General features: G+C 57.8%; 1 protein-coding gene across 2 annotated transcripts; it reads right to left on the reverse strand.

The window, feature by feature from the left end:
* Positions 1-541: 541 nt before the first annotated feature.
* LHX1 (LIM homeobox 1) lies at positions 542-8,754 on the reverse strand. Of its 2 annotated transcripts, none has more exons than XM_070394353.1 (6): positions 8,291-8,754; positions 7,222-7,394; positions 5,086-5,312; positions 4,707-4,984; positions 3,219-3,384; positions 542-2,894 (listed from the first exon to the last, which is right to left on the reverse strand). In XM_070394353.1, the coding sequence occupies exons 2-6, from the start codon at positions 7,389-7,391 to the stop codon at positions 2,515-2,517; spliced, it is 1,221 nt and encodes a 406-aa protein (XP_070250454.1). In that variant the 5' UTR covers positions 7,392-7,394; positions 8,291-8,754; the 3' UTR covers positions 542-2,514. The 2 variants fall into 2 exon arrangements, with proteins under 2 accessions (XP_070250454.1, XP_070250453.1); XM_070394352.1 differs by having other exon boundaries at positions 542-2,930.
* Between the last annotated feature and the right edge of the window lie 2,403 nt (positions 8,755-11,157).

Consider the following 11,157-nt stretch of genomic DNA (forward strand, 5'->3'; position numbering starts at 1 on the left):
CTCCCTGATAGTCCTCCCCATTCGATAAGCCATCCTATGGGTGCAGTGAAATATTGCTTATTTTAAAGCCTTCTTGTCAGGAAAGATACAGTTGGTTGTGTCTTAACAAAATATGAAAACAACACTAGAAATTACATGCCTTTTCATGTAAAACCTTGATTTAAAAAAGAGGGGTAAGTAAATAACCCAGTGTGAAATCTAGGTGATGCGGAAAAGAAATCCTGGAACTCCAATAGCGTTTGATATTAAAACACATACATGTATTTCATAGTAGATAAAATATTTAAATTCCTTCCACATTTAATGAAGGCTTGGAAGGGACTGAACCACTTTTCAGAACTAATGGGCAACTGCCAGTTGACATTTGATTTCTATATTGGTTATTTTTATTCATCTCTCAAAGAAACGTAATATGTATCTGTACCAGCAAAATAATTTTCCTTCTGGGGAACTTCAAATGTAACAAATACTATAAAACAACTATTTCATATCATTTCTGTGAAAGGGATTAAAGTATTTCACTTTTAGCTGTACCGTACATTCATTTTACATTATCTTTCAAACCACCAAATTAGAAAACAGGATTATCTATGGGAAATGAATTGAAACTGAAAAAGACCACCTCTGACTATATATTTGCAGCTGACATTCACAAGTCCAGTCTTGTTTGTGGGGCGGGGGGAGTACATGGGATCTCATGCCTAATCACAGACTAGGGTCATTCATTTTGAGCCATGGATTTTATTTCTATTTCAAATTCTATATTAACTTATCAGCAAAGATCTCTTCAACACTACCAGTTAAATCCACAGAATGCAAATCTGTAGTTAATAACAGCAGGAAGCCATGGAGAAAAGCTTGGCTGGCATTAGCAATGGGGTTCAACCACAGCCAAGGTGAAAATAGATAACTCAGTCCTGCCTCACTTCTAAGGGGTCATTCGGCTCCCCATCTTGCCTCCCTTCTAGTTCTTAAAACATCAAATAACACACCGATTATCTAAACATCAGATTTTCTATTTTTATTAAAAACTCACAAATTTATTCAACATCATGTTTTCTTTCATACAGTGAATGGTCTAATATGCACTGGAGGTCACACAAGCTTAGGTTTATCGGAACAATAAAAGACATATGAGAAATTTAATATATAAAGAAAAAAGTAGCAGCTGCTGACTGCATATTTGACCATAAAATTTAAATATTTTGGACTTTTATTTTAAAGACACAAAAATAAAACCTGTGTGGGTCTATATAAGTCATATTAACAATTCCATGAATGTTCAACAGGACTAAAAATTAGCAAAGATGTTTTTTTTTCTTAAACCTTGTAACACTTTTTTTTTTTTTTTTAACACTTTCTCAGGTTGTGGTGCCAGGCACCTTTACAGTATTTGTGCTATAATTATTCTATTTGGCAAGTGTCTGAATATCGTGTTTTCTTTTTGCCTTGTGTAAACAACACCTTTTTACATACTAGCACAGTGAGCTGTGAGCCCTGCAAATCTGTCAGAACATCTACAGGAAAAGAAAATGAACAATTTTGGTTGACTGCTCAAAACGTTTTGTTTTTGAACAAGAGGTTTCAAAACAGGATGTATTAGTAAAACACTGAACTCCTGAATTTAACATTATACGTAAACAGTTGACTGTTTTTAGTTCAATAGTCTTTTTTAAAACTCTGTGTGTGTGTGTGTGTGTGTGTGTGTGTGTGTGTGAAAGTAGAATACTTTTCTTGTACAGATGATGTTCAAGTCATTTTACTGAGAGGTCTGGCTGGAGACCGTCCTATCCAGTGTGTCTGTGTGTATAGGTGTATAGAGCTTTGTGAAGGTAGAAGAGTTGATACTGAGGGCTTTACATTTAGAATTTTGCAATTTTGGCAAAACAAAACAAAACAAAAAAACCCAGAGAGACAAAATATATATATATATATATATATAGAGTCCCACCTGATGCACAGCAGGTCGACGTTTCTGAAGCTATTAAGTTTGTTGTCGCTGTTGCTGAACTGAGACCAACACTATTAGTTTCCCACAGCCAGAGCCCCCTGGGCTGGCCTGGGAGTGCCCAAGGACGGCTCACCTCCGAAGCCTGAGCCCGGCTGTGGGCGCAAGCTCCCTCCTGGCGTCACCACTGAGCTGTGCACCCGGGAGGCCGCCGTGGTCGTTCCTGTGCCGCCCGCCGGCCAGACTCGCACGCCCGCGCTGTCTGTCCACGGAGTCGGGTCCAGGTGGGAGGCGAGGAGAGGTCTGTGTTTCCCTTGGGAAGCCCAGTCCTGCACCGGGCCAGCCAGGTCGCGGATCCCAGTCCTACCTCCAGGCAGATTTCAATCCTATGTCATGTTTCCCTTTCCTATCCAGTCTCCCCAGACGGAAAATGGTCCTCGAGGCTGGAGGAAAGTGGTGGTAGTGGGAGGGGGTGTGACTTGATTTTTATGATTTTTTTTCTTTTTTTCTTAAATAAAAGTTCATTTCTGTACAACCACGAACTCCGCGGACCGCGCGAGACCCGGCTACCACACGGCCGCCTCGTTCATTTCGGGAGGGTGAGACAGGTGGTTCCCATAGCTCGCCCCGCCGTTGACCGACAGCGACGAGAAGGGCGGGCTCGGCCCGAAGACCTCAGCCGACATGGAGTGCAGAGGCCCGGGCAGGCTGGGCTCGGGGCTGGGCGAGTCCCCCGGGGGGTGCGCCAGGATGTCGGTGAACCGCTGCGCCTCGCTCGACGGGTGGTGGCCCGGCAGCGGGTGCTCCAAGCCGCCCAGGGGCGTCCCGGACGGCCCGGATGATGGCACGAAAGGTAGGTCCACGGGTGTCTGAGCCTGCGAGGACGGGGGGCCTTGCGGGAAGAAGTCGTAGTTGCCTCCCGGCCCGTAGTACTCGCTCTGGTAATCTGCGGAGCAGGCGGAGGAGGAGGTCAGGGCGGGCCCTGGGTGGGGTGGGAGAAAGGGCAGGGAGGCACCCTAGCCAGCCGGGTGGGGGCTCCCTTCCAGGCTGGGAACTGGGAGGAGGCTGGGTGCACACCCTGGAGCTGCCCGCTAACTGCCCACCCGCCTCACTCAGGCTCGGGGATTCCACCTCCCGCCTCATTTAATGCCCAGCCTCCCCCATCTCTCCTCTGATCTGTAGCCTGAGAGAAGCGCCTCCCGCGCTGCCACCCGCTTCCAACGAAGCCAACCCGGGCCTGGCCGAGCCCTGCCCGGGGCAGCGCACCCACCTCCGTAGAAGGAGAAGGGCCCGTTGGGGAGGAGCTCGCCCGGTTCCAGGCGGTCCACAAGCGGCCGCATTCGGCGCGGACTGCGGAAGAAGGCGTGGCGCCGGGCGCCCAGCGCGCTCAGCTGCTTCATCCTCCGTTCCTTGGAGCGTCGGTTCTGGAACCAGACCTGAAGCACACACGCCACAGGGTGAAGCCACAAAACCCCACTCCCCATTTCGGGTTAGCCGCCCCGCCGGCCCCTCACACTCCACAGCCTAGCTCTCGGAGCTCCGTGTGTGCGGGTGCGTGTGTGCGCGCGTGTTGTGTATGGTGTTGGGGGTGGGGTCCTCTGAGTAGGGCAGCGCTGGGCGGCCCATGAGCCAACGGTGAACAGGATTCCTGCCTGGAGGACCTGGGCAAGCTGCCCTGCCCAACGTGAGGCAGTTGGAGTTGTTTCTAAGTCACAATGTCATAGTTACAGCTTCTCCGGGGCTATGCACACATAGACACGCAGCCTCCCCAAGTAGTGTCAGACACACAGTTTTCCTCCACGGTCCCTGGCAGCTCCCTCCTCCACATGATAGCACACAGAGAACTAAACAGCCTCCTGTTGACACTCAATCTCCCAACGACAGTGACACCAAATCGCACAATATCCTTTCCACACCCACGCACAATCTTCCACTGCCAAAGATAGTTATCCGCAGCCACTCACTCATAGTGACACAGACATGCAGCCTACCATTCACGTGCGTGCACTTTGGCACAACCTCCCAGACCCTGGACACCCCCCCCCCCCCCCCCCGTGTGTGCACCCTCAGCCTCCCAGGCACATCCACGCACACCCTGGAAGAGCATCCAGGCACATGAACAGGACAACTGAACTTGGGCCAGAGCCTCCACCCGAAGCACGTGCAGTCTCAGATGCTTACAACACCAGCACAGCTGCCCAGATGGCCACCTCCCTCCCCATCCTACCTGGGACCATGAGGTAGGGCTGACTCCCAGGAGACCGACCACCTCACCTTCTAACCAGGATGCCCCACTCTCTCCAGAGGGGAAGCCTCTGCTCTGGGACTTGTCTAACTAGGGCAAGAGACCCACAAAGTTGGGGTTAGGGATGCAGAGGGAGATCTCCTTGTGCAGAAGCCAGAGGAACCATTAAGTTCCACAGGCACAGTGACCTCTGGGCTCCTTTGGAACAGGGGTAGGTGGTGCAGAGAAAAAGCGTCCCAACTCTCACCGAGTGTCCCACCATGTCCCTTCCTCCAACCTCCTGCGGAGCTCCTTAGCTCCCTTTCCCTCCCCCCTCCGCCGGCCACCACGATCACCAGGAAGAGGAGGAGACCTAGGGGTTTCCAGTCGTTCTAAACACTGGGCAGAGCTTCAAATGTCCAAAGCGGTAAGGGTGTGTCTGGGTTTCTTCTCCTCACCCCAAGGCCGGCCTCCGCTCCTGCGAGCTGGCCTGGAGGAGTCCTGTGGGTCTGGGGGAACCAAGTGGACCCTGACCTGAATGACGCGCATGTTGAGGCCCGTCTCCTGAGCCAGCTGCTCGCGGATGTGGCGCGTGGGCTTGGGCGTCGCGGCAAAGGCAGCCTTCAGCGTCTCCAGCTGCTTGGCTTTAATGGTGGTGCGTGGACCGCGCCGCTTGGCGCCCAGGTTCTGGTCGTCATTCTCATTGCTGCCCCCTTCCTTGTCCGACACGTTGGCGCTCTCCGAGTCCTTGGCGTCGTCCTGCGACGGGTCTTGGGAGTCCGGAGACAAACTGGGGTCACTGCCCGTGGTGGCTGGAGAGAAGGGAGGGACAGGTGTGAGCAGCAGCGGCCTTGGCCGACCTTCCTCTCCCAGGACCTGCCCGCCCCGGGTGCGCGGGGAATTGGGGCCTCACCCGAGTGCAGGCTGTTCTCTTTGGCGACGCTGCTGTTGCTTAGGTAATCCTCTTTGCAGACGAACTTGTTCTCGTCGATGATGTAGAGCTCCTCGCCGGTGGAGAGCTGCTTGTTACACATCATGCAGGTGAAGCAGTTGAGGTGAAACACTTTGCTCCGCGCCCTCCGCACCAGGTCGCTAGGGGAGATGCCCTGCGCGCAGCCCGCGCATTTTGTACCGAAACACCTGCAAGGGGGAGGATGGGGGGCGGGGGGAAGGGGCAGAGAACACAGAGGCAGGGGAAAAGACAGGGAGAAATAAATAAGTGGAAAATGGAGGAAGGCGAAAAGGAAGGGGGAAATGAAGAAAGAGAGACAGCAAAAAAAGTAAGAAAGGCAGAATGCCGATCAAGTAGGCAAGAAAGCAGAAGAGAGCGCGGGCACCACGAAAAGTCCGGAAGGAGATCCATTTCGTTAGAGTGAGAGAGCGCGGAGCCCAAACTGCCCCCCCCCCCGCCCCCCGACTCCTAGCCTCATGCCCGATGTGTCCCCGAGGAAAAAAGCGCTGCCCGAGAGAGAAGGCGGCAAGGCGGAGAAGGGAAGGGGGAGGGAGGCACTTATTTTCCGATTAGATTCAGAAAACAGTCAAATTCTAATTAGAGCGCCTTATAAACGCCTCCCCAGCGCCCTCCCCAGCGCCGCTTCTCTTCTTGCGCCCTTTCTCCTTCACCGCCAAGGACCCGCGCACTGGCGGGGAGAGGAGGGCGGAGGGGTTGGCGAGGTCCAGTCCCGCTGCAGGTGAACAAACAGCCTGGGAGAGCCCAGACGGCCGCAGCTGGACCGCAGCCACGTTCAAGCCCAAAGACAGGCAGGTTGGCGCAAGCTAGAGCCGCGGCTTGGCTTTAGACACCGGGACGCGCTTTGCGGGAGGGCCAGGCCTCTGGGGCCCACTGGCACGGTGCGCGGCTCCCCGGCTGGGTTCCAGCCAGCGCCAGGGAAAGCGGGCATGGCCTGCCGAGGCTCAGAGCTTCAGCCTGGGCTTCTCCTGGCAATACCAGCCTGCACCGCGCTTTGCTGCACAGTCTCCCGTAACCAGAGCCACGCGTCCTGGGGTGGCATTGGGGACAGGTGGCTTGAACTCCCACCCACCCCCCTCTCCCAGTTTGATCTGTCACTACAGACTCCGAAGAAAATAGAGACCTAGTCAGCCCAGGAAACTAGGAGGTTTCCAGCACCGCACGGGGAATGACAATTCGAATTCGCTCCAGTTCTCTGTTGACTTGTGTGTTTGTGTGGATTTGGTGACCCAAACATTGAATTTCAGAGAATATGATTAAAATGCTAAATGGAGGGGTGTCGGGAGAATTCGTGGCTTCCCCCCCAGGTTTCCGCAAGGAGGTGGCGGGGTGATGGGCAGTGCTTGGGAGAGCTCCGAGTGGATCCCCCGCCCCAGAGCCAAAGTCCGCGTAGGGCGGAGGCTAAACCTCCCGCCAACCCCAGGCAGCGGGGTGAGCAGGGGAAACGATGTTCACGGAGGCTGCAGCCTCTGGGCGTTTCACAGTGGCGGAGAGGCAGTTTGCCGAGGCCAGCGCCGGCAGGCTGGTCGGGGTTTCGGGAACGCCCCGGGATGTGTAGGATAGGGGCTATTTCCTGTGGCTGCCTGGGCAAGCGGCTGTGACACCCCGTGCAAAAAGCTCCGCGGTTCCCGCCAAGACCTCTTGGAGACCCTCTAGCCGCGGCGGCGAAGAGCTAGACAGGGCTTCAAAGCTCAGCCCCGAGGGCAAGCAACCCAGGAGGCCGGGAGAATGCAGCTGCTGGAGAGCTCCGCGCACTGGGAAGGAGAGCAGCCAGGGCTACCACGCCTGAGGCCGCGCTGCCTTCCTCCAAGCTCGGAGGGGCTTCTGGGCCGAGGCGGGCTCAGACCCTTTTTTCCTAGGCACGTGCAGCTAAGCCGCGACCCACAGTTTCCAGGATGCAAGCAGGGACGCGTCCCGGGAGCCCAGCGCGCCAGCTGGCGAAGAGGCGGGCGCCTGCGGGACTTGGCTGTCCTCTCCAAAGGCAGTCCCCTAACGCAACCACGCTGACCTCTGATCCGTGGCTGGCCCCGAAGGGCCCGCGGGAAGGGAGCGGCAGAGGCCCGCGAGGGAAGTACTCACCGGAAGAAGTCGTTCTTGCAGTAGAGCTTGCCTTCCCGGGAGAAGCACTTCTCGGTCAGGTTGCATTTACATTCACAGCACTGGACGCACTTGACGTGCCAGGCCCTGTCCAGCACGTTCAAGAGGAAGCGGTCCAGGATGGGCCTTTTGCAGCCGGCACAGTGCACCATGGTCTTTGGTTTTAGTCGGGTGAGGCCCGGAGAGAGAAGAGCAGGTAGAGCAGAGGGGTTGACTCCCGAAAGGAGCTCCCCAGCCCCTCCAAAAAGAGGAGACACACACGGCGGTGCCAGCCGAAATCCGCACCAGGAAATCAAAAGAGGGGGGAAACGAGGCAAACGGGGCGCCTCGGTGGTGTGCAGCCTGGGCGTCCCAAGGCCCCGGGCCCAGCGGCGCCACCACCGCTCCTGGGGTGAGGAAAAGAGTCTCCGGCGGGTGCGAAAGCGACTCTTCTGCCCAGAACCCGCGGAGGAGTGAAGGTCACCGAGACGGTGAGGGTAACGAATTAAATAAATAAAACGGGGAAGCAAGAGGGCGACGCACGCGACGAGCTATTTGCAGGGAGTTCTCACGGGCTTGAGGTAGAGCTGTCAGAAGTCAAAGTGCATCTGCTTTTGTCGGGGTGTGAGGGCGGGTTGTGTGTGTGCCCGGCTGCCCGCCACCGGGATTTCCTCTCCTCTTTTTATAAAAGAAAAGAACAAAATGAGTAGTGAAGCTTTGGATCCTAAACTGCAGGCATCGCACAGCGGGGTCGGGACGTGCTGGGCGCCCGGGGTGGGCCGGGGGAGGGGGCGGGGGCAGACCGCGGGAGGAGGAGCGGAGGGGAGGGCAGGAGGAAGATCTCGTAGTTGACTGTTGTTGCTCAGGTCTCTCCCCTTTTGGAGAAGTGTTTGTGTCAATCGAGAAAGGAGGGGGACCACTCCGGGAGGACGCCGCCGGGCGCGCTCGCTAGCTTCCCACCGCCCCAGCCCCGTCACCTCGGCCCAGGGCCCGCCTGGCGGCCTCCGCGTTCTCGGGACCGCCCTCCCAGCGCCCGGACTCCGTCGGGAGGTGATTCGGCCCGGCTCCTCACCGCGCCTGGCGGTGCATCGTGGCTCCAGTCACAATTCGCGGCCGCTTGGGCGCGCAGCCCCGCATCGCTGGCCCACGCTCCGGCTGCCGGCGTCCAACCCCACAGTCGCTCGACTTTTTCTTTTTCTTGTCCTCTCTTTTTTTCGTTGTGGTGGCAAATCTGGGTTTCCTTTCTAGCCTCTTTCTTTCCCTTTTTTTTTCTTTTGCAGCGGGAGGAGTCGGGAAGAGGGGGAGTAGCTTAGAGCGCTTTTTTTAAAAACGTCCTGGTGCAGCGGCTACAGTTCTGCGCGGCCGGAACAGCTCGGCACCGGCCGCCGCTGTCGCCGCCCGGGCCGCGGTGCGTGGCTGGCTCTCCCTGGACAAGCGTCCCTCTGTCCCTGGTCTCCTGGCTCAGTCCGCCGTCCCGGCGCGTCTCTCCCCGGCTCCGGCGGCTCGGTCACTGCTCCTGGCTGTTGGCTGAGCTCTCGAAGCCCCCTCGCCTTAATGCAGCGCCCGCCGACGTCACCGCGGCCTGCGACCAATCAGCGGCTCGCGGTCCCTCTGTAAACCATTCTGCATCCCCAGGCCGGAGAGAGTGCGGGGGAGACCGCGTTTAGAGGATCAGTGGCGGCCGCATCGGCGGCCCGGCGCGGTGAGCGCGGCGGGCTGCAAGGTGCCCCGGCCCCCTCCTGCTCCGGTAAGGCCTCGGTTTCGGTGGGGACGCGGGAGTAGGTCAGGCGGAACAGTTCTGCTGGAGGGTGGACGTATTCTAAGATCAAACCTGGTTGAAGACTGGAGTGCAACTGGGTCTGGGAGCCCCGGCGGCCCTAGTGTAATTCATTGAGTGTTGGCCTTCCCCCCCAATTTCTTCTTGCAGTCTTGGCCTAGAAGTTTGGCCCGACCACAGTGCGCGTCTTTGGGGGAGTGGTGAAGGGAGGGCCCTTGGCAGCAGAATTTCCCTCCTCCGGTCCTTCCTCCTGTCCCCCCTCCCCCAATCCATCCGAAGTCCACCGGGTCCCGGCCGCTGGGAGATCTGGGTGTCTGTTTCCCGCGGCGCGGTCTTGTAAAGTTGATTCCGGCGGTTTCCTGATGGGGGCGGGGGAGACCGGAGGCGCGGCGCCCGGGAGGGGACAGGAGTGGGTGGGGAAACGCCTTGGGTGAAGAGTTGCAACCCGGACGAGTTGTTGTGAGAAAGCTGTGATCCGGAGACACCTTTTACACATAAAAACAAGCGACGAGGCGGGAAACCGCAGGGCTACAGGGGCGGGTGGGGGTGGGGGTGTCGGTGGGAAGGGGGCCGTCCCTGGGGCACCACCACATAGAGGCTGCCGTGGATTGGGGTGTGCAGCGCCCGGGCAGGGTGAGCCTAGCTACCGGTCCTCCCCTCTTCCAGGCCTCGGGCTGGCCTCAACTTTCCCAGACAACCGCCGACAGCGCACACCCTCCGGAGTTCCCTCTCAGGGAGCCCTACTACCTCACCAATTCCCCGCTCAGAGTATAAACTCGGGACCACCTTCCACGGGGGCGGATTATCGCGGACATGGGGGTCGCTTCGGGGGTCCTGAAAGCCTTAGCCTAAAAGAGTTAGTCTGGCTCCCTGGCCCACACCAGTCAAAGACCAAATTCCGTTTCCAGGGCACCGTTTCTATGAAGTAACTGGGATTTCTCCCGAAGTGAAATTTGAAGGCGACAAAGCTAGGCAGTCCTGCTGTTCTGCTCCCCGTTTTGTTTTTTGTTTTTCTTTCGAAGGAGGGGTGCTGGGGGACAGTATCCGGCCCTAGCGTGGAAGAAAATAAGAGTAGGCAGCCAGCCCGGTCTATCCGGGATTTGGGGACTGGCCTTTCTTCCCGGCTCGCGGTGCAGGGTCAGACATCCCACACAAGCTCCGGGGCTCACGAGGGGGACATGAGCCCTGGACCCCACGTGCACTGAGCCTGGAGGTGGGGCAGGGAATCTAGCCCTTTGCAAATAGAATACCCTCTTCCGGCGAACCGGCAAACTGCCGGTTTGGTTTGAGCCTCAGTGGGACTGGGATTTTGAGTTCTACCAACGTCCTTTTTTTGCCTCCACGTCTCCGCCCGCACCACCTAACACCCCCAGGGCCTGCGGATGGCCCCCACCTTGCCGCCAGCCACCTTTTCCTCGGAAGCCCGGCTCCGCAGCGCACCGCTTTGGCGCTCCGCCCACCCTGACCTAGAGGTGCGCAGCCCCTAACGCCTTCGCCGCACCCCCTTCACATACACACACACCTGGGTTCGGGCTCCTGACTGCGGGGACGGTGGTGGGATGGGAGGCCGTTTTCCAACCCAGCAAGCGGGCTTCGAGGCTTAGACTTGGCTCTGTGCTCCCCCTGCGGACCGACACTTCAAGAGGAACAAGCAGACCCGTACCCGGTACTCCAGGACCCTAGAGATGCGCGGCACGGGGTCCTCGCCGCCTCCAGCGGGGCCCGAGGCGCCTCCCCAGCCCGCCGTGCTGGGTAGGTCGCGGGGAGGGGCTGGTCCAGTGCCGCGGTCCCCACGCTCCTCCCTCCCCCAGCTGTCTGCGTTCTCGCCGCTAGCGCCCGGGACCCAACCGCCCCTTCCTGGGATCTATAGCGGACCTGGTCCCAGCGGCTCGCCACCGCCCCCACCCCAGCTGGGCTTCTTCTTATGCAAAGCAGACGGGCCACGGGGGTTGGGGAGGGCGGTCGGCGGGGGACCTGCGAGGTGACAGCTGGACCCGGCTGCGGGCCCCTCCAGAACCCCACACCCGCCGCCGCTTCCCTTCGGTTAGGCAGGAGGAGGTTGCTGCACCCATCTGGGGGTTCAGGGAACCCTCCCTGTTGGGGGGGGGGCAGCTTGGCAGAGGATCGGAGGGTGAGGACAGGATGCCGGCTCTGGGACAGTG

This window comes from Myotis yumanensis, unplaced genomic scaffold, assembly GCF_028538775.1.
Source record: "Myotis yumanensis isolate MYYU_CA2020_CCGP unplaced genomic scaffold, mMyoYum1.0.hap1 SCAF_16, whole genome shotgun sequence".
NCBI classification, from domain to species: Eukaryota; Metazoa; Chordata; class Mammalia; order Chiroptera; family Vespertilionidae; genus Myotis; species Myotis yumanensis.